Source organism: Nesoenas mayeri (assembly GCF_963082525.1).
Source record: "Nesoenas mayeri genome assembly, chromosome: 3".
Classification (NCBI taxonomy): Eukaryota; Metazoa; Chordata; class Aves; order Columbiformes; family Columbidae; genus Nesoenas; species Nesoenas mayeri.
The window spans coordinates 63,023,129-63,043,065 of record NC_137544.1 but is presented as its reverse complement, the minus strand read 5'-3'; the positions used below and the strand labels follow the sequence as shown (position 1 = coordinate 63,043,065).

General features: G+C 39.7%; 1 protein-coding gene across 5 annotated transcripts in view; it reads right to left on the bottom strand.

The window, feature by feature from the left end:
- AIG1 (androgen induced 1) overlaps positions 1-19,937 on the bottom strand; it is a 120,968-nt gene that overhangs the window by 68,186 nt on the left and 32,845 nt on the right. For 4 of the 5 annotated variants that reach the window (XR_013922000.1, XM_080342193.1, XM_080342194.1 and 1 more), the window contains exons 2-3: positions 17,767-17,922; positions 9,653-9,754 (exon numbers count right to left, since the gene is read on the bottom strand). Coding sequence is in view for 4 of the 5 variants with exons in the window: in XM_080342193.1 (XP_080198319.1) it covers positions 9,653-9,754; positions 17,767-17,922 (258 nt within the window). In the remaining variant the exon portion in view is untranslated. Of the gene's footprint in view, positions 1-2,143; positions 2,197-9,652; positions 9,755-17,766; positions 17,923-19,937 lie in introns of those variants that run through there. The other variant, XM_080342196.1, reaches the window with a different exon arrangement.

Here is a 19,937-nt window from a genome sequence, read left to right as displayed (position 1 = left end):
GTCACGTTTTCAATATACACTGGGTACTTTAAACTTCCCTTTCAAGCTTCTTCTCAGTGATGTACAGTACACACAATTATCACCTCCATGTTCTATGGCTCTCTCCAGCTGACTACTATTATCACCTCTTTATTTCAGTATTTAGTTTCCTCTACTGAGCTTGCTGTCTTCTTCTCCTTAACAACCACTAAGGCTATCACTTTTTCTCTTAGCTTCTGACATGTGCATGTATTTCTCCTTCAAATTGCCTCTTATTTTTTGTCTTTCATTCCTCTGCTTCAGGAGCAAAGACCAAAATATCATCCACCTTAGCCCCTATCTAAGAATACATATATTCACTTCCTAAAATGATTTGCAGCTGTACTCATTTTTAAACAACCTGCAGCCAATACAAATTTGTCTGTTAATGTAAACATCAGTAAATCTGTGTATTGGTAAAAAGATACATTTAATGGATTTTTCCTTTACAGAAAATGACAAATTCCCATTTCTTTGTTTAAAAAAGCGCCTTCAAATACGAAGTTCAGTAGACTGACAAACATATTTCATCTTTCCCATAAATAGTTAATAAACAAATCTATATTACATATTGTATTTACAAAAGAAGCCACAAAAATGTGCATGGCAGTGACTCAGCAAGTTGGAATTCTGCATATAGAGGTTATGGAAAGCTCAAAATAACAATAAAAAGCTAAAAGCCCCACGATACAAATAAAAATTGCTTCATGTGGGAAACAAACTTAAGGATGTGATTCGAATATTACAGCCATTTTTTCAATAAAGAAGAATTTCCTTTCTAAGTATATTTGAGGTTTCTATAGCATGCAGCATGTCCGCCTATTTTTTGAGATACTGGTAGCACTAGATTTGGTATATAACCATAGGTATTATTTGAAGCAGAGCTCACTTCTGTTCTGCAGAAGAATGGACAACAATACCAACTCTAACTCTTTGCATCCACAAACCTCAGAGTAATTTGCAAAAGGCAATTTGCCTCTTCATTGTGACGGAACAGGCACATAAAATTGCTGCCCTGCCTGGTACACTCCACCACCAGAAGCAGGCACTGTGTTGTAAAGCCAGTAACAGTCAGCGCTGTTTTTCTAACCATCATTACAAAGCCCCAGGAAATGCAGACATTAGGTAATTAAGACTTAAAAAAATGCTTTCAGTCAAACACTACATAATTTCTCTCAGATTATTCAGCAAAACAGTGGCAGAACTAGGAATAAAATCGGAATTTAAAAACAGAGTTTGAACTATTTCTCCATGGTCAGAGCTTTTCCTGCTCGGATAACTGTGGTGTCAGATGGAGGACTAACATCACCTTAGTCATCCTGACAGTCTCTCTGAGAGAAACAGGACAGAACAGAAACAGCTCTGAAAAGTGATGGCTTTTCCTGAGTAGGGCACCAAGCTGGGACTTTGGTACTTTAAAGGTTAATGTCCAAAGGTAGAAGGGATAACTGCAGACCTGCATGACTAACAGCAATGGCTTATACATCTGTCAAAAACATCCTTCATGCTACATCCTGAATTTGAGTCTCTTGTATTTGAAGAGGTACTAAAAATGTACACTGTTTTTACTTATTTGTATTGTATCTATGTGGGAAAGTAAAAATATGAGGATTAAACTTAACAGCAGGGCAGACATCAGGTTATGTCAAAGCTCACAGCCCACCATAAGCAAAAGTAATTCCCAAGGTCATCCCAAAATCCCTGATTTCTAGCGATCACCATGTATAAAACATTAGTTCTGTGGCACTATTTCAACATATTAATCATCTGAATATGAAAAGATTTCTGCAGAAATGATGTTTGTTTCCAAATACAAAGACATGTAAAAAGACAGCAATTAACAACGAAAAAGTTACTTCTAAAAAGTGGTAATTTGTTACAAAAACAGTGTCAAAATATTTCTTTTTATTAGTGTTCCTGTAGCGACAATGATCTCAGGATTCAGGGAGAAGTAATATTTTTTTATTCCACTAACTTCAAGGGCTGGAAAAAGCATACAAGCTTTTGGGCTCAGACTCCCTTCACCAGGTCTGCTGATTCTTCTGGTATTGTGTCCATGTGAAATAACCCACTTTCCAACAATGATAAATAGGTAAAAATCTGGTCACTGAGTTACTGCATGTGTCTTCAATTGAAGGAAAAGCTGTCTGCCAAACTTCAACCAAGTAGATTGTAGGTCTGCGAAAAAAAGAACCTAAAAGGATGGAATCCAGTTGCTATAGCTGCAGATTAAACAAATAAATGAGATACCATGGAATGCTGCAAAATATTTGTGGTGTGATTAAGCCATGTTTGCCACGTGTGTGAATACTAATAGCACAGTTTAGTAAAGTGGGTACAATATAGCACAACCCCACTTTTATCATATGTACCTTCTAATTCTTATCTGAGTAAGTGCTAATGAATGGTAACCAGTGTGTCCAAGGATACAAAACACACATTTTACTGTAAGCATAAGGCAAAGCATAGTCCTTTAAATATGTATAGACAATAAATGCATATTAAACTACTGTACCTTAAAAAAAAAATTGAATCCTATCCTGTGTTTGCAGGGCCTGCTGAAAAGACAAAGCTTTTTGTAGAGATCAGCTCTAGGATGGCTTGCATATGAGGTGCTTTAGAGCACACAGCCTGTAGCTGGCAGCTGACATATTAAACCTTCTTAAACATAAGCAGTCCTCTCCCCGTATATTTTTTTTTTCCAGTGAAACATTCTCTTTTCTTGATAAAAAACACTGTTTGAACATAGTCATCATTAATCATAATAAGTGTCACTTACTGTTTCATTCCACTATCTGCCTATGTTCTCTGGAAAAAGAAAAAGGCAAGAAAAAACTGAAATCTGTTACAACGAAAGATAAAATGTGTCTGAATCTGAGAGAGAAGTTAATATGCAATGCAACTCACACTTTACAGCTGATATGAAAAAATAAGGCACACTGAACTGGCTTGTTTTCAACAGCAGGATTGAAGTTTTGGTTGTCGAACAGTTGAGATAATGTACAGCACTGTCAATAAAAATACAGACAGAGATGCAAAGACACTAATGCTACTCTACAGATATCGCACAGATACAATTTACATGAACACAGGCCTTGTACTGTTCCATAGTCACAGGTGGTTTTAATCCTAAACATTTTACAAGCATTTGAAGCTCCTGGCATGTCACCATGCAAATATGACTTCATTACCACGTACACCTACATCCAACAGCAACAGAAGCAATTCTCCCACAGCAGCATCAATAAGCCATCTCTTTGCTCTTGACTCCTCTAATTAATACATCTCAAGGAAGTTTTCCCAGGGAAGTAAGTGATGGAAAGATATGGTAAGAAAACATACTCTTCATTTCCTCTTTTCCTAATTTCCTTGAATCCTCAATTTTCTCCTACCCCAGGCCCTCTTTATCACTTTGAGTTTATGTGGCTCCTTTCTTATTCACTTGCCTCATCTGTTTTAGCTGTTTTCTTTTTTTCTATTTTATGTAGGAGCTGGGACAGCATCAGCTGACTTCTTGATCTGCCTCTTTCCTCCTGCCTGTCATTTCTTCTCATCCACCTATCTTTCCCTAACCTCTTTTTTCGTGTTGACTCCCCTCCTTTGGTAGTCACTGCTGTGACTCGGTGTTGACACTACATCCTCTCATCCTCTGTGCTAAGAGACCGAGTTACGTGACCTTGTCAACAGAAGGCGGCACAATTTCAGAAAAATATCTCATCTGGGGATTTCAGCTCTCAGACTCTTCATTCGCAGTGCTCACGTCTGGAATAAGGCTCACATGTTCAGCTGTTAGTAAGCACTCAAAGATATTTTACAAAAGGTCCCTCATTGCTACGCATTGGGCTCATCTGTGCCAGGAGGCGGCTGTGTGTGTGTTTTCTCTGGGTTACTGGAAACAGCAACTCATCGGAAATGTTCAGCACCTGTGTTGAGTTAGGAAGCTGTCTTCACCTTGCTCTGATGAGTCTCCTCCAGCAGATACGTAACGTTGTGAAGGCCAGCTTCCAACTTCACAAAAACTGCTGTGCTGTTACTGGATTATGTTAAGGGGTTTTCTGAATGCTCCCAGAGGACACCACTCAGATAATTCCATCTTCTTTACCCAGCAGCCTCTCTCAGTCTTCAGGTGCTATGCTATCACAGGTTTTGACACACTACCAGTCTTCAAGCCCTTCACATAAGTAACAGAAAATAAAAAAAATCTTTTAAGCTGCTGCTGTTTTCCTCCCTAGAGCGGGGAGATAATTGATACTACTGTATTCATGCTCCAGTGGCAGAACTAGTTAATGAGGAAAGACACCAGACAGAGCCACGTAACTGCAGCATGAACATGCAAGAAGTGTACAAATCCAACAACATTGTTTTCAGGGGTTTTGCAAATATTCTGGGTCCCCAGGTGACCAACTTAAATTTCTATTCTTTCCATCATACATATGTTTAAATAACGGCCATCTAGTAGTAGTTATTCTGTTGAAAGTTAAGTTTACAATTAAATTACAAATTTTCCCTGACGTTTATCGGAAAACTTTGCAACTTATGTTAACAAGTGGGAACTTCGTCCTGGAGAACTGATGATCTTACCCCTAACATACAAAAATACTATAGCTTAAGAAGAGCACTTCAACTGGAATATCCTTGATAGCCTTAAATTGGATTTAGAAACAAATCTAGGAAAAGGGTAAGCATCTTCTAGACATAAGCACGAAGCATTATTAAGGTGCAGTGCATCGTGCAAAAATAGCCCATACACAAGATGTTGCTGTATTGGGAAAGCATCCTCAAGAAGTGTAACGCACTGCTTCAAATGAGTCACTTCTGAAAAGGATTTTTAAGGCAACACACTAGATGGAAACACTTCGCTGAGAGGAAGGACACCTCCTGATTTGTACATCAGAGTGAGCGCTATGCAGCACCTGACCCAACTAATGATGGAGAGACACCTTTGTCAAAAAAACTCACCAGTTTTGGACCTTCCAACCTTTAACAGGTCAGGATACTAAGAATTTTGATCTTTGCATGGCTCTTCTTTTTCTCTACTTGTCGAATCATCAAGGAAAAAACTTACCACCAGAAAAACACAGGAACAAGCAAGCCAAGGCCAACAGACCTAAACCAAGGCTGCCAGGAAGAACAACAACTGGAGAGATGGCAGGAGGGACTCTGTACCACCCTGTACCAGGCTCAGGCAGGCTGAGCCTTTCAGCTGAGCCACCAGCAATAAGAGAGCCAAGCTGTGAAATAAGTAGAGATGTATCACTTGGAGAGGCTCCTTCCTCTCTGTAACTTGTCTGTGTCTGCAGTTTGTCCCAGTTTTTGTGCATTCTCTTGAACACGAGGACAAAGGGTATGTCTTTCTAGGAGCATCTTTGTTTCCCAAAAGCAGCATAAAAAGAACAGACTACAAAACTGGAAGAGCTCATATAGATTGTAGTGGTACAGGATGCATAAAATAATAAGTTTTCCAACTCTGCAGAGGCAGAGCATATTCCCCTTGATCCCTCCCTGACCTCTCCTCTGGAGTTTTCGTATGAAGACAATTCTTTGTTTCTGCCCTCCAAAGCCATTAAACTCCTCAGTAAGTAATTTCTATCTCACTCTTTTACTTTCCTTGCCCCAAACAAAAGATGATTCACATTTTTAAAAAGAATTCAGGACACTGACTGTGAAAAACGAAGAAGGACTCTCGCTGCAATGGTATGCTAGCTTGGACAGATACTGCATGCAGTCCTGCCATGTAACCTGGCTCAAAATCAGCAATGCTCCAGCTTAAATGAATTCAGTCTACAGATCTGTTTATGTGGGCATCTGTTAGAATAGGGGTAACCTCTAGTTTTATAGTCTGTGCTAATATTGAAGAGAGTGTCATTTCTGGAAACAAATGTTATCCACACATCATCCTGTCCAGTCCCAACACAAAAAGGTGCATTGAATGAGCTGCTAAAAATCCTGTTATTGAGACACAGTAGCTTTAAACACCAAAGGTTAGTCTTTAATTAAAAATTCCTAACACTGATAGAGATCAGACAGATAGCCATCAGAAAATGGGAAATAATATTTCACATGGAAAATATGCCCGTGGAATTAAAAAGCTGATATGGATCCAAAATGCAGGACAGTCTCAAGAATACAAATGACATCTTTGATGGAAGGGTCCAGTAATTTGGCAACTAAAATTGCAGTCAGCAAAGATGAATTCATCTCCATAACTAATAAATACAGGAAGTGAACTTGTCACTTCATAAATGGACCAAGGCTGAGATATAGTCCTATTCTCCAACAGCTCTCTTTAGACAGGTAGTTATTTCTACTGACAGAAGCTGAACCTCAGCTACTCAGATGTGCTCCTTCACACAATAACCAGAGGTGAAATCCTTGTCCTGCTGAAATCAACAGCTACCCTGCCATTGATTTCCCACAATCATTTCTCAAGTCATAGCGATAACATTGGCTATGGATGAACTGACTGACTGAGATGATGAAATCTATCACTTATATGGCACAGTACAACTCTATTAGTGATGCCTTACACAGGTGGATAAATCTGTACGTATGAGATACCATCTGGTACCACAAGGCACCACTTACTAGAAAGATTTTTCTGTAAACAGGAATTGTATTTTCAATCATTACAGTATATATAAAATAGAAATAGAGTTCTTGACACTATATCCAAAATTGTTTGAGGCTTTTATCTTTGTGCACAATGATGAGCCTCTCTCTGTTTCTACAAAACTTTATAAACAATATTAAGACTGAATTGGTAATAGGATTGCATGGCTCTGAGGTTCACTCCCTTATGTTTTTCACTTCTAGAGAGGAATTTTTTTTATAATTAGGAATTTTCCGGATGTTGGGAAAGTGTTGCTATGAAGGACTGATATCTCTGAGCATTAGTAAGATGTTACTATGTATTCAGGAAAACATTTTTTTTTAACTATAGACAACATTGTAACTGCAGAGAAGGGATGGGAAGGGGAGAAGAAGAAAAATAGGGACGAGAACTAATTATTGTAACCTAACAATGCAGAAGATGCTGGTGCCCAAACCACTTCTGCTTGGGCTAATACACTGAACTGGACCAGCCCTTCAAACGATTTCTTCATACAGTCTTCAAGATAGTCACCTTAGAGTGCTTCTAAAGTCTGAATACACTCCAACATTTTTATATGTGCCCATATTATTACTGGAAATATGACTGCTCTAATTACAGACACATTTCATGAGTTTTCATTCCTTTTCTACCTGTGGATTTTGCAGGTTGACGTTGACAGTTGAGCAAGTTGTTACAGCTGACCATAATACATCTGTCAGAAACTTTTGAAAATATGGCTTTGCAACTAAGTACAGAATCTTTTTTACTGTGGAAAACATATGGTTTTATATTTTCCACTTTTTGCAGCTTTTTTTTTTTTGCGTGATAAATACATGTTTAAGGAAACTGCTGTGAAAAAAAATGGACAGAGTGTTCGCAGGTGAAGGAACATTTGAGCTCAGATCCTTAGGGCTGCACCAGGCACTGTGGGGGAAGTTGATGGAGAAGAAGGACCTGCCAGCAATGCTGCAGTAGCAAAAGGACCCACCTCTCACTGACACATTTCACTCCGCCAAGGGTGATGAATCTCTTGTGTGAGTTTTGTCGTTCAAGGTTAGGCTCCAGCACAGCTACCCTTGTGTTCAGAAAAATTATCACTGAATGTGCACAGTTGCTGTCAAAACATGCAGGAAAAGACTGGAATAAATATTTATTCCAGTAAAAAACAATAGCCAGGGATCGTGACTTTTCTAAAACTGTATTGCCAGAGGTCCTATCCTTTCACCAAGGGGACCTCTATCATATTCTCTGAAATCTGTCATGCCAAATTGTAACTGCTAATAAGCGAGGTGCTAGCATTCTCAGGGTAGTTTAAGAACCCCTTCAAATTATGATGGGCAATGCATCAGAATTAATTAGTATGAAAGCTGGTGAGGATAAAATGATGGCTAAAACATCAGAAAGAATTAGACTGAAAGGTAATGAAAAGCCCAACAGCCATAAACTTTCTCTGTGACAAAGCTAAAGGAACACTTGGATAAATGGAGACTGACACACAAACACTTCTTTTACATAAGGCTTTCAAAATGCCTTCTACAATATTTCAGGTTGAAAAAAGAAGTCTAAGATGCTTTCATGCAATTCATTTTGGCAAACTCTATTATGTCCAAAAACCTCAAACAAAATCCCTCTTCAAGTATATCACTAACTATACATTTCTACAGAGCAAGACAAGCTTGAATTGCCTTTTAGATATGGCACAGAGGAGACTTGGGGAATACACACTGCTTCACAATGTAATTTCATGAAAAACACTATACGTTAGGCACTTTCCGTACGTAGAATGTCACCTGGAAGAAATGTCATCAGAGCTGGCACTGATGTAGTGTGGGAAAAGCAATCAATGAATGTATGGCTTGGCAGTGTTGGCAACCGTTCAGTTTGTAACCTCAAAACTCAAGGGAGGACAGTCTGAACAAACACAGCAGGAGTCATCAGACTCATTCCTCAGCACATAACACTGTTCCCTTCAAAATGTCGTAAAACAGTATAGTATCTAGCAAAAGCTGAAGATCCTCTTGTTAGAAGTAACTCTCACACTGGTTCTTTAACACACAATTTAGGGAATAAATAAACAGCAGTGCCATCTGCCCCACCCCACAAAGGACCAATTTATCAAGCCCAGCCATAGTGGAGAAATCTTGATCTGCTGTGGTGATACAGTACTCACATCCTGAAGGATGATGAACAGCAGTGCTAAAGTTTGCCAAGCCTTGATATAGAAAACAAAGGAATAATGAAACATTTTGCACAAACACACCTAAGGAAGCAAACATGACACTTTTTAGCTCCATATGCTGCATAAACAGTAGTAAGTACCTGACAGTGAAGTGTGGCCTTATCTTTCTCTTAGCACTTAAACATATAGTTGAGAGAAAAATGTCCAACTTGACATAGCGGAGAAGGGTTAAAAGGTCAGATTTCATCTCAAGAAACTACTTTTATGATTACTGATGCAGCAATTTTGAAACTGTGTTGACGCATATAGGTCCACGTTATTAAAAAATACTCAGATGGAGGTTCTGCTACACAAGTTTAGTGTACTTGAGAAGTAACTATTTATTTTTTTTTTCTAAAACCACACAAGTCCAAAAAGCATAGTGAGATTTTTTGAACAAGCATTTTAACCAAAACATTTTCATCATAAGTTATACTTTTGTAGAATGGTAAAGTATCATTCAGTTACGTGTTTCTGTCATTTTAGAGCAAAATTTGTCAAAGTCAGAACTTCTGGTTTGTGGAAGAGCCTCTTGGGATTAAAACTTGTCATGACCAGGGTGACATTGCTCTGGGTAAGGTACGTTGTCACAGGAGGGAGCTGATCCCCACAACCAGCCTGGGATGTAGGAGGCACAAGTTCAAATCTCCACTGTTTCAACCTAATAGGGATTCTAATATGACTCAAGGAAGGAAAGATGTTACTCCTGCTCGCAAACCAAGTCCCTTAATCACTTCTGAGGGGACCCGTTCTAAGTGTATGCACAGTCATGCAGCGGGAAAACTTTTGTTTATGCAAGGAAGTGTTTGCGTAACTTTACTCACCATTCCATGATTTAGCCACGCTGGTATAAAATTATCGAGCACCTTTGGGTAAACCAGCTCCCTGTCATAGATATAGATGCTCCAAAACATTGTCACAACAAACTAGAAAGAAAAAAGAAAATATAAGACATTTTAAAATAAATGCTTCTGAACAATTATCTACACATTTTAGATAGCAAAATAGGGCATTTAGTAAATGATCTATGACAGACATCAATCTTATTGTTCTTTGACCCAATCCTGCTTTAATCAACAGTGTGAACCTGGATTATTCTTTGTATTGACAGGAGTTTTAACTTTTCTTCTTCTTTCTCTTTTTTTGACTTTCAGCCTGGAAAAAAATCTTACTTTTTGACTTACATGCCTGTGGCCAAATTACAACTGAGGACTATACTTGAATAGTAGATGTGGCACATAAATGAAGTTTCACCACTAACAGGATAGAAAACAAATGGAAAATAAGGTAAAATATCACTTGGAATTCATAGAATGTATAAATATGAAACATTATCCACTGAACAGAAGCCTACAAACACATCTTTGCACTTTTTCACGTTACCCATCAAAATTGCATTGTTTAAAAAAAATATTTAACCCTTCAACTACTCTGCGCACAATTCATGGACTGGGATCCACAGAAAAGAAGTCTAGTACCCTGGTCGTTTCTCAATGTAAAGCTTGACTTGGTTCTTGTCAGTGACTACTAACAAGGAAGCCAGAGAAATACTGTTATTTCCTCTAGACTGAGTGCAGGACAGATGGCTCAGATAAAATTTGCACTAGGCTAAATTTTTGCCAAAGTGTGCACAATTTCTTTAAAGAGACCTGAAAAGCGAAGGCAACACCGAACCACAAAAAACTACAGCAATAATAATTTTAGCTTACCTTAGCTGGGGAAAGAACAAAGTCAGTAATCTTCCAATTAAAATACAATTGCATTCTTACCTTGAATTTGAGTCGCAGTTTTCTAGTAATAAAAGGCTTATTGTTTAAAACAGTAAAACCCAACACCTGGGCCAGGTGCTTTTCAATGACCTTTTTCAGGAGATCTCTACACAGTAGCAGCAAGTCCAAGTTTAAAGTTTGAGAGGCAACAGATAGGACTTTCCCTGAGATCAGCAGGGAAGTGTTCAGTTGCATGCAAACCAATGTGGCCCATGATCTTACAGCTAATTTGGGGGGGGTCAGTAAAAGAAAGTGCAAGAAATATGGGGTGTGCACAGCAAGGTCAGCAAATTACTGGTGTGTGTGATAGTGTCGGCTTAAGTTGTTTCATATACTTCTGACTCTGGAAAGTTAAAATCGAGGTTGCAGTTTATCAATGGCACCTTGTTCTAACCACAGACACGCAGACTTCGGCCAGCCAGTTAGGTGAATGACCTGAACCAGCACACTGTTCCCTCAGTGTGCATACAGTACATAGTTTCTTGGTTTCCAACACACTTGTCCATCTGTTATGATAGCTATCAGTGCCTGCTCAGAATAAGCTCAGACCATTTGACTAATGTACAGAGGCCAGGAAAAAAAATAGATTATGATGGACAGCCCAAAAAATATTGCAAGTGTAAAGTACCTCAGAAGAAGTCCCTCTTCTGGGCCAGTCTTGGCACTGGCACAGCCTGGCTCTTTATGCACCTGTTGACACATACGTGCCAAGATATGAATAGCTGAACAGCAGGGAAAATGGAAGCAACGTATCCTCTTCTCTATAGGCTTCCTAGAAGTCATGTATTATCACAGTGGGTCTCTGAGAACCTGCTAAGACCAACCGGGACATAAAAAAATATTCTCAGGCACATGAAGACCAGGACTGATAATGCTTCTTTTTCAAGGAAGTCTTATAGCAAGGAAAATCACTAAGGATTAGGTTGAACCTTAGTACACCAAATAGAACAAAGCTGGCATGTTTTGACCTGTGATTTTTCTGTGGAGCAGAATAAAGCAACAAACTTTGCCAAGGAGGTAAAGATCAGAAAAGAGGGGATGTGCCATCTGTCCCTTAACCAAAGTCAGCCAGTGGATGGAATGGGATCAGCCGTGCTGGTTGTGACCATCTGGAGCTACAGACGGCAAACGCTGCTTAGCAAAGCACTCTCACAAGGCAGACATACGGCACAGGAAGTGCGCAAAACCCAAGGTGTTACAGAACTAACCTGTCCCAGAGGACGAACCGGCGTGAGACTCACGCAGCACCCTGGGGAAGATCCTTTCCAGTGTCTAAATGGTTCCCCTTACCTTTCCTTACGAGTAGTTCATTTGGATAAAAAGAACTATAAAAATGAACTATTGCACTATGAACTAAAATGAACTAGAAAAATAAACTAGAAAAATCAACTGTTGGGATGAAATAGAACTATAATGAGGACTTGCTACATAGCCACCTTGGCTGCTTCTGAATTTGTTAACTTCAATTAATGAGCAACTGTTGGTCTGGTACTTTTAAATCACCTCTCCTACATTTACACTTTGGTACTAGTAGACTTCTATTTGGGCTGGGCTTTGCCAAGATCACACATGGTCATGCAGTGCCGGACCATGATTCAATGAGCTGCTTCTTAACCCTGTCTAAGTGAGGCTCAATCAGAATCGCAGCTCTTATGCTGCCTTCCTTGTGGCACAATTCACCACTCTTGTGGAGACACTCACGGTTCTACCCACACATGCCAGGCTGCACAGGCTGTTTAGATGCAGCAGACACCTTTCAGGGAGCCAAATACATTTATTTTCTTTTGTTCCCCAGGCAAAACAGCACAAATGTCACCTTTCCATTTCTTCTTTAGACAAACTCGAGGCATGGAATTCAAGGAAGAAAACAGGCTTCAGCAAGCGCTTTCACACCTCTTTGCACAGGAGCCTCCTAAAACTGCCAACTTTCTGAAGACAGTGCTTACTTGGTTAAACAACATAAGCTTAAGTAACATATAAAAGGACATTTGCTACTTATCTAGGGTCATGACAGACCAAAGGGAACCTCAAATTTGCAAGCAGACCTTGGAAATGGTTTGAAAATATGTAGTGGCTTACTTCTCATAGGCATCTGAAGGACTGCTAAACAATACACAGCAGCAGAAAAAAAAATAAGGCTGAAAACTAAACTCTGTTTTCCCACTTAAGGAGTTATTCCTTGAGCTTTTGTCCTCTGTCTCTGAAGCTTCACAGGACATGAGAAGAACATGTGGCACTGCCAAGGGAAAAATCTTAAACGACAAGTTGAGAAACAGTTGGTGATTCAAAAGGGAAAACAAGTGGCTTTATCAAAACACCACAAATGGAAGCAAAGAGAAACTAAGAGAGGAAAGCCAGTGAAAAGAATTGCATAATTTGCTGTTTTGCGTGAGCCCAACCAAGAAATGTTATGCAAACGAAGAATGAGCCCAGTGGAACATTATTTTCCTGTACTATGTGTTTTTGTTTTTGGCTGAGCTGCACAGTTCAGTTCACTCATTTCCTGGATGTCCTCACAACAAACTAAAAAAAACCCCAACCCTTTGACCTCGACAAAATTTCTTCTAAGTACAGTTAAAGGTAAGATTTCTGGCTATCTCCCAACATATTTGTGGATGACTGTGAGTATAAATATATTGTTTATGAGCCTCTTGGAGGGTTAAAAGTATTACATACAGAAGTGTCCTTAAAGGCAGGCCACAGAAAGCACAAATTGGCACAGTACTGGCTTTAGGTGGGATCTAGTGCTAGCACAGCATCACATCAAATTAATTCGAAAAGGGCCAGTGATTTCTTAATCACAGGGAGTGGGAGCTGAAAATCAGGGAAGACTCCCCTTGGAGAATAGAGCTCAGGAGGCAATCACACCACTGCTCACTCATGTTCCCATAACCAGCCACCACAGATGCAGGCAAAATCTAGAACAGAGAGATTTTGGCATGATTTAGTCAGTTATGGAAATAAAAGCATTTTGTGGTCTGGTCAAATGACAAGGTAAGTGGGAACAGGAGATGCCTGCACATCTTTTCTTGGGATAACATCATAGTTTAAGCCCAGCTGGAAACTAAGCACCACCCAATTGCTCCCTCACTTCTCCCTGGTGAGATGGGGGAGAGAATCAGAAGAGTAGACGTGAGAAGATGCATAGGTTATGATAAAGACAGCTTAATAGATAAAGCAAAAGCCATGCACACAAGCAAAGCAAAACAAGGATTACATTCTCTCCTGCCCATGGGCAGGCAGGTGTTCAGCACCTCCAGGCAAGCTGGGCTCCATCATGTGTAACTGTTACTTGGGAAGACAAATGTCATCACTCCATACGTCCTTCCCCTTCCTTCTTCTCCCAGCTTCATATGCTGAGCATGACATCATTTGGTGTGGAATATCCCTTTGGCCAGTTGGGGTCAGCTGTCCCAGCTGTGTCCCCTCCCAACTTTCTGTGCACCCTGAACCTCCTCACTCACGGAGTGGTGTGAGAAGGAAAAAAGGCCTTGACTCTTTGTAAGCCCTGCTCAGCAATAACTAAAACAATATCAATTTTCTTTCTTCTTCCTATTTCTATTAAACATAGTCATAGAAATGCCTGGTTTATCTCTTCTTCATCTTGTTTGGTACAAATTACAATAAACATATTGATAAAACTATACACAGTTTACACAAAACACTAATTAACCTCAGAAACTCCGCAGCTTCATGATTTATGTCAAAGAAGCAGAAAATAGTCAGGATAGTCAAACACTGGTGTAGTCTTTGACTTTTAAGCATGTCTCACTCTTCTCTAGCAGTGTAAATTATACTGCAGCCAGTACAGATGAGAATTTACAATGAACTTCTGATTTATCTGTGGAAGTATTTTTCTTTACTGGATGCTTCCTGATCTCTTAGGCATTTGAATAGTAGCCCAGGCTTACAATAAAATGAAAAAGGGTGAGAAAGTGCTGCCCACAGACTTTTCAAGGAATAATGCTTTACTACATAGTAAATCAGTTTGTTGATTTCTGACTTAATTCTCTTAAGAGTCATATTAAAAAAAAAAAAGGTAAACAGTTGTCATTATGTCCTTTAAAGAGGCTAGTATTTATTTATTAATGCTCCTAAACAAAACAGTAGGTTGGCAATTCAGTTTTATCTGAGCCCCTGAAGATGCACAATGCATAACACAACACTGGAGAGATGTGATTTGCTGCAAAGATTTTGCAAGATTTGATTTGTTGCAAAGCCACCCAAGGAGATCATTTGCCCTGGTTCTTTCTCCTCCTTTGGAAGGTGGGAGGAAGCTGGTGGTCAGACTTCCCACGTGGTTTATATATAATACTTTCTTAGGAAGTACTAAAAATGAAATACTTTATTTTGTTACATTTTTTTTTCACACATCATTGTTTGACTTGGGAGTGGAAACCTCTTTTCTCATCTGTTTTTCAGAACAAGTCATCTCAAGAGCTTCAGTAAGCAGGAAACATGGAAAAAATTGTGCTGAATTGCCCTTGAAAAACTACAGTTACTAGGTTTTAAAATGTTCCCCTTGTATTTGCATTATTCCCTAAACATGGCCTGTGGAAAACACGGAGTAATAAAAATAATTGAGATGTTAAGGTAACTGACAAGTACTTAAGCATGACCGCTGTTGTTACATTGTAAGTCCAACAAGGATTTTATTCACATCCATCCAATTCTGATGTGAGAAGCTTGCCCTGTGTTGCTACTGGAAAGCACTGAGAAGCTCCATAGAGAGCTAGCTAGGTGGGTGAGTCTCAAAGAAAGTAAATCTGCATTTGACTTTCCTTTGTTCTTTTTTTTTTTTTAGCAAGGAAGCTGTTGAGAGAATATGGGAAACAAGGGAACTTTAACTTTTCTTTTCTGCAGACACTCTGGCATTTAATACCTTCCTTCTAACGTACCAAAATTTCACTGGGTATTTTCTTACACAGAAGTAGCTCTTTAGAGAACAATGTCAGCGTTAGACATTTGCTACTTTCAGGCACGGAACATTCCCTACCTGTAATGCCAGGGAAGAAGAGCCCCAGTGGCTGGCAGTCCCTCAGGCACTGGCCAAGGCTTTGGCAAGTGGCAGCTGCAGTGTGGTGGCCACTGCTGGAGAGGCTCAGGTTTCAGGAAGGAGCTGAGACCAGTGTTAAGTTACCAAGTGCTGCTGTTTGTCTCCCGGTAGCCAGAAGAAACAACAATGAAAACAACCTTTTTAGACTTTCTTTGCAAGAAGTGACGTGACATAATATGTGGTAATTGGTTGCTTCCCCTTCCCATGGAAAGGACACTTTAGGAAATGTCCAATGAGCATGGCCATTTCTTACTATTTTCCTATATTTTTTTTTTAAGACAGAGGTTGTTTTTGTATGAAGCCCTTAGGAAAGCAGCTAGCTCTAGGTATGCAACACATCCCTTGGGAACTGCTAACTTGAAAGTGCTGCCACCATACTTCTGCAGGCAATGGCCAGCTGGGATTCCTCACTTACGGGTGGCAAGAGAAAAAACGCCTGAAAGAAATGTGAAGAATTGCCAAGATAAAGCAAAGCTGAAGTTCTCTAAGATCTTGAAAAGTCTGAAGGTCATGAATGCTGCAGGGGTGGAGGAGCACACAGACAACAGCAATGGCGCTAAAACAACGGCAGGAGAGAATTGTTGAATCCTGAGTGGCAGGAGAGAGCCAAGGAAGGTGTGCTTTGATGCACGTAAAGGCTTACACTTCTAGATTGACAAAGACACTTAGAATGTTTAAATAAAGGCAAATAAGATTATTATATTCTCCTTCACTTCTACTATCAACACAGCAGGAAAAGCACCTGTTGCAAATCACATTCACAACTGGTTCTAATTCCCAATCGCCCTTAAAATACAAATGTAACATATATATGTCTGCACCTATAAAATATATATTTGCAAGTCTGTTTATTCACACATTTTTAATAGCTGCATTAGTCGACGCAGTTACTTCTACCATGGCTGGAGAATTGCAGTCTATTACCCCAACATGAATTGTGGCAGCTCCCACACGGCAGACCAGCAAGTACAGCAAGGGAAGGCAAATAGCTGGGGTTTTATGAAATAAATACTTGCACGGTGTTTCATATGTGTTTTGCATCTTCTAACTTTGTGAAAGCATTCTGTATTTCTTCATGTATTGTGAAATCCCACACAAATAGTGAAATCACATTTTAATGAAGCATCTCTGAATACATCAGTTATAAAAGACTGATATGTTGTGTTAACTGCTGTTAATTGACAGTAAGTGATCAGCTTTTGTGAAACTACAACTTTCGAGACCTCATACTGTTTTCTAGTAGTCCTACTATGAAAAAATAATTTCTTCTAGTGAATTTATTTTGAACTACTGTACACAGACATCAAAAAATAGAATTAAAGGTTGATCTTGAATTACAATAAAAGCAATACTTTCATTAAAGTTTCACACATTTTTTTAATGTAACCTAAACTTAGAACTAGAATGACAGAGACCATGCTTCCATGTAAAAACCCATGAAATTCTGGATTTTCAGCTGCTTTCAGTGTGTGGTGTGAGACACCTGGACACAGTCAGCACCTTTTGCCAATGAAAGTGATGTGTAATGTCCCAGTGGAGCAGCACCTGATCCAAAGAAGAGATTTCTTTTGAAAGAGACATATAAACCACACCATTTTCCATACCTTCTGTGTGCTTTTCTACATTACTGACAACCCCCTTTTTTCCTACCCCATTTCTTCTGTCAGCTCTGAATCTCCCATGGGATTAACAAGGAGCAACCTGGACTTTTGCTTCCCTTTTTGCCCATGACAAAATGGCTTAAGGCCTGAATTCCAGTCAGGTCATTATGGTGCAAAACATGCCACAGCCAGCACTTTCAGTACTATTGAAACACACGGTGCAGAAAAAGTCCAGATTGCCACTCAAGATGCTGCTGGAACAATTCACATTTGAAATAACTTGTACAATCAAGTTCCTATTGTAAAATATTTTTTTTTCTAACGAACGAAAAATAATTTCAGCAACATCAGCACTCCCTCTACACCTGTGATAAACAAGAGAGTAGTAAAATAATCTCTACCACTTTTCCCTTTCTGCAGAGTCTTTTATGTAGAGGTAGGAACAGGACACAACCAGTAAATACCACCACTCACCCAGTTTGTAAAGACGTGCAGATTAACACAGTACTTACCACTCCAACAGGGAAAGCTAGAACAGCCATCACCCAGTCACGGAGGGAAATGAGCTTTTTCAGCTGCCTCTCTTGCTCTTGACTGTCATTTCCTTTGGTGAGAAGACTGGAAAGGTCAGTCAAGACACAGATCCCGAAGAAGACAGCCTGGATAACCTGCATGGGAGGGGAACACACTCTTGAATACAGAGAAGATCAAATCTTCAGCAGAGAGCGTGTTGGTCACAGGCATGCATGAGGAATATTGCCACGGAATTGACATAGGAAGCAGAAAAAAGATCAGTCCGTTAAATATAGGCACAGTTTGTTCACATAAAAGCTGCTTGTGCGTCTAGTCTGAAAGCCCTGCATACACCTTGCTTCTCATGGATCAGGGGAATCGACATGAGTGGAAGGACTGCTCAGAGGTCCCAGTCATACCTCAAACACCTGCCACCTCCGAGGACTGAACTGCAGCCTCCCCTTCCTGCTTCAATCCATAAAATTCAGCCTCAGAGCCACAGCATTCGCCCCTGAGGTGGACAAGCAGTTCTGTCCCTTGTGCCAGCAGCAGCACCTTAAGACCCCAGACAGTCAGGTGAAGAAGGTGTCTAAGTCTTCCTGAGAGATGTAGCACATGGCCTGGGCTCTGGCAGATCTACCACTACTTCATCTCAGGTAGTGAACTACAGAAGAAGCAACCTGCAGGAGTTATTAAAGCTTTCTTTCCATGATGGCAGACTGTCATTTACCTGCCTTTTCCTTCGTGTGTTTACAGATTTGTGTGCAGTATTGTAAGATTATCTGTTGTATTAAATTGGCAATCACGTGAACACGCTGGTTTGGTTCAGCTTCACTTGATCTTAGTTTGATCGCTGCATTTTTCTTCCTTAAGTAGCTTAGTAGAATTATAATAAGCAAGTTTGGGAACGCTCTTGCCTGAGGACGTGCGCATCCCTGCTAGCACAGTTCAGAGAAAGCACATGCAGCTTGTTTACTCCCTGAGCTGGAAGCCCAGGTCACAAACCCACACACATCAGGTAATCTCAAGTAAAAAAATTAAGAAAGGCTTGGTTCCCAAATTGTACAGTGATTCAGCAAAAAACATAAACATATGCTTCAAATACATACTACATGTTTTTCAAAGCAAGCATAAAGTACTAGTTTAGAAGTCTTATTTGTAAATCTAAGTGTTCCTCTGATGAGGAGACCATCCAACAGAAGAATAGTACATGTCCAGATTTTCCAAAATACAACTTATTATGTGCATATATCTTTGCAGCATTTGCACTATAATAAGTAATGTAAAAAAACACCTTAGGCTAGGGGACGCTGGTTGGAAGGAAGGCAGGCAGGAAGGGCCAAGCAGATGTTGGCTACTAGAAATCCAGAGATGTGTAATGGTTGGATGGATTAAAGTATATTCCCTTCCTCAGCAATCCTTATATGACCCAAATACTTGTAAATTCTGGCTGTAAATCTGTGAACGACAGACATTCAAATGGCCCCTGGATCTGCCTGCAATTCTTCTGCCATTCCTCTCCCCTCTCCAGGCTGTAGCTACATATAATATGCTTGATAAATAGATGAAGTAACATTACAAAACATTCCCTGAAGCCAAGAAATGTGACAGACTACTAGACTAAGAGAGCCGTAAATTGTGCTAGAAAAAAGGTACTGCTCCTTCAAATGACTGCCTGGAAAAGTTACCATCTTCTACATAACTTCTGAAAAACATTTATATAAAAAGTTGGGGCTCCTTGGAGCTACATAACCACACAAGCTCCTAAAGCACTTTTTCATATTACTTATTTGAAACAATCTTCCCATACTCAGTTCTGTTTTTCACCAAACAGATGGCCTGTTTGGAGAGAAAGACTAGAAGAACTAATTATGCATTTGCTTGACTTCAGAGGAGATATGATACCATTCACTATTCACTCAAGAGTGTGAATGCCAAAGAAGGAAAGATTGGAGACAGGACTGGAAAAAGTATACCTAACAGTAATGAGATCAATCTGGGTGTTAAAAAGTTTAGGCTGCGTACCAGGAAATATTTCCTAACAGTGAGCACTGTCAAACCATGAAATGGTTTCTCAGAGGAAGTGGTGGAAGCCTCATGGCTTGAGTCACTCAAACCAACATTGGACAAAACATTTAATAATGTACTGCAGGGAACAGTATTACGCTGG